Source organism: Cryptotermes secundus, unplaced genomic scaffold, assembly GCF_002891405.2.
Source record: "Cryptotermes secundus unplaced genomic scaffold, Csec_1.0 scaffold2223, whole genome shotgun sequence".
Lineage (NCBI taxonomy): Eukaryota > Metazoa > Arthropoda > Insecta > Blattodea > Kalotermitidae > Cryptotermes > Cryptotermes secundus.
The window spans coordinates 19166-21809 of NW_019738374.1; the positions used below are offsets into that span (position 1 = coordinate 19166).

General features: G+C 36.7%; 1 protein-coding gene across 4 annotated transcripts in view; it reads left to right on the top strand.

The window, feature by feature from the left end:
* Positions 1 to 340: 340 nt before the first annotated feature.
* LOC111871028 (polycomb group protein Pc) overlaps positions 341 to 2644 on the top strand; it is a 24721-nt gene continuing 22417 nt past the window's right edge. For all 4 annotated transcript variants that reach the window (XM_023863759.2, XM_033754069.1, XM_033754071.1 and 1 more), the window contains exons 1-3: positions 341 to 449; positions 595 to 681; positions 2047 to 2090. In XM_023863759.2, the coding sequence (XP_023719527.1) occupies positions 616 to 681; positions 2047 to 2090 (110 nt within the window). In that variant the 5' untranslated portion in view covers positions 341 to 449; positions 595 to 615. The remainder of the gene's footprint in view (positions 450 to 594; positions 682 to 2046; positions 2091 to 2644) is intronic.

The following is a 2644-nucleotide window of genomic DNA, read 5'->3' on the forward strand; positions in this document are numbered from 1 at the left end:
TCACCTTCTTTGACGACGAGTCCAAACCAAGAACGGGGGGTGTACTTATAGAAAATACATCGTAGAGTTTTCTAGAACTGTTTCACAAAACTGTGCGTCTGGATTATTGCTGCACTGTTCTGTCATAGTTTATGTGGTCAGCAATTTGTATCTACATATTAAAATGGAAATTAGTATATATAACAAGGTAGTATCACTGACCCATAGTGGCAAAATAACGATCTGAACTCCCACTTTCGCGTTTGGTCTCGCCTATAGTAGAGAGTGGGGGAATTTGTGACGTCAGTCGACAGTAATGTTCGTGGTGTTGGTTGATCGAGTGTGCAGCAGTACGAAGGATTTCAGTAGCGGAGTTCGGTGCGATCCATGAAGAAGCGGAAACGTGTGAGGAGAAAGGGAGAGAGAGAGAGAGAAAAAAGAGCAGCATCGCTGAAGGCCAAATAAGAGCTGTACGTTCGACATTTATGTGTCTAATGCGACTGCGGAAAATACTTAAGTAGTGTTTATAAGTGATCGTATGCTATTTAAGGACATATGTTGAAGACCAGAACCGAAGCGGATGCATTCAGTTATTTAATTTGAATCTTGTTTCAGTATTTTGAGATATCGTAATATATGGAGTTACCCATGGGTGATCGTGTTTATGCGGCAGAGAGAATCATGAAGAAAAGGGTGAGGCGGGTAAGTGAAATCGTATTCTAAGCTGTGAAGTAGGCAGCGGTAGATGGTGTTATGCTGACGTGTGGCCGCGTATACGAATGAGTAACGTGAAATTCAGTTAAGTGAACAACTATGCAGTAGCAAGTTAGACTTGACCTTGTTTTAAATAGGTGATCAGCGCTTTCGGTATTCTGACAAATGATATGTTAAAAAGGATGACATTTTAGTTGCAGCATCGGTTTTAACGTTTTAAGGAATTATTCACAGAAGAGGTCATTGTGCCTGAAAATTCCTCATATTTCCCTCAAATGTCAACCGAAAATTTAAAATAATATGTGCCTTCGCTCTCGGGGGGCTGTAGTGCCCCAGAGAGGAGGAAAGCAGGGTGAAGTGTTCTTGGCAAGGTGGTATGTGACAAGTTATCGTCCTAGACTAGGATTTGACAAAACTGGGGGTGCGTGACGGGCTGATTATTCAGTGTTGTTTTTGCACGTTAAATGTAATTTATATTTCCAATTAAAAGAATTAGTAACATTATAAGGACTTAACCCGTCGTACTGAATGTAGCTTTTTAGAGCTTCTCTGTGAATTAGATGTGTCAAGGTCTGTGTTAGTGCGTTTTAAAATGTTAAAGCTGACACTGTTTTGACAGCTGTGGTTGAATTGTTCAGCACTAATAACTGTCACTGTTATGTGCCGTTGGTGGGAGAACTAGGGAACTAGTATTATATTTCAGCATCCTATTGCATTGAGGCATTATCCTTATTAAAGCACCCATCAATAATGCAACAATATTTTTTTTAAATGTAAAAGACATTTAAAATATGTTTCACACTAAAAGTGCCACTTTAATACTTTATGATGTTAAAATAATAAAATATCATTAAGACAATAAAAGTATAACTTATACACTAAAAGTAATTATCAAATTTCTAAAATGTGTGTAGTCTTACATATGTTTTTTCTCACTTTACAACATGTTTTGGCCGCACATGGACCATCAACAGACAATTTACCTTTTGTTTTTCGGGGAGACCACTGCACTGTTCACTTGTCTATGACACAATGACAGTAGACAAGTTTGTATTTGCTAATTATTGACTAATCACTGTTTATCATAATTAAGTTTACCGTTATAGTCCCATGACTTGTTTGCTATTGCATCGAGTCCCAGAACTGCATTCATTCCAGTAGCAGTAAATTAAGTAATTAAGTTATATCTCCCCATCGGACTTGACTGACAAATAAAGGTAAAGTCATCCAGTCTGTAGTACATTTTAACGTCCGATATTTATCGTAGTAGTACATTTATTAGAAGTTACTGGTGTTCTTTATCTGTATTTTATTTGCCCTTATAACTTAAAGTAATACTACATTTTATTTCAGGGGCGAGTTGAATACTTTGTCAAGTGGAAAGGATGGAGTCAAAAGTGAGTATGCTTACCTGACATACAAATTTAATACATTTTTATTAATGGTTATAAAGGAATCCCTCATTTAATGGGATTAGTATGACCCTAAAAACTGTTGTCCCAATGCAGATGGAAATTCTACCATAAGCACAATAATTGTTCATTAACATATATAGCACTATGTATATATATATATATATATATGTTTTAATAAAGAATTGTTGCATTGATGGTAGAACTGTATATGTTAATTGTATATACATGACATGATGCAAACTTTAAAAACACTAACACTCATTACTGTGGGGGCATGCAGTAGTGTAGTTGGTTGAGGCACTATGCTACAAGCCAGAAGGTCGTGGGTTGAAGTCCCATTGAGGTTGTTGAATTTTTTTCAATATTATATTTCAGCATCCTGTTACACTCACACAATATATATGGATAAATGCCGTCTTAAGTGCAACAAATTTTATTGTAGTTTTTACTTCTTTTCCTCCTCCACACTACATGTTTCGGCCCTAAATGGCCATCATCAGGTGTGTATCACTCACGTAGCTGTTACACTGCTTGTT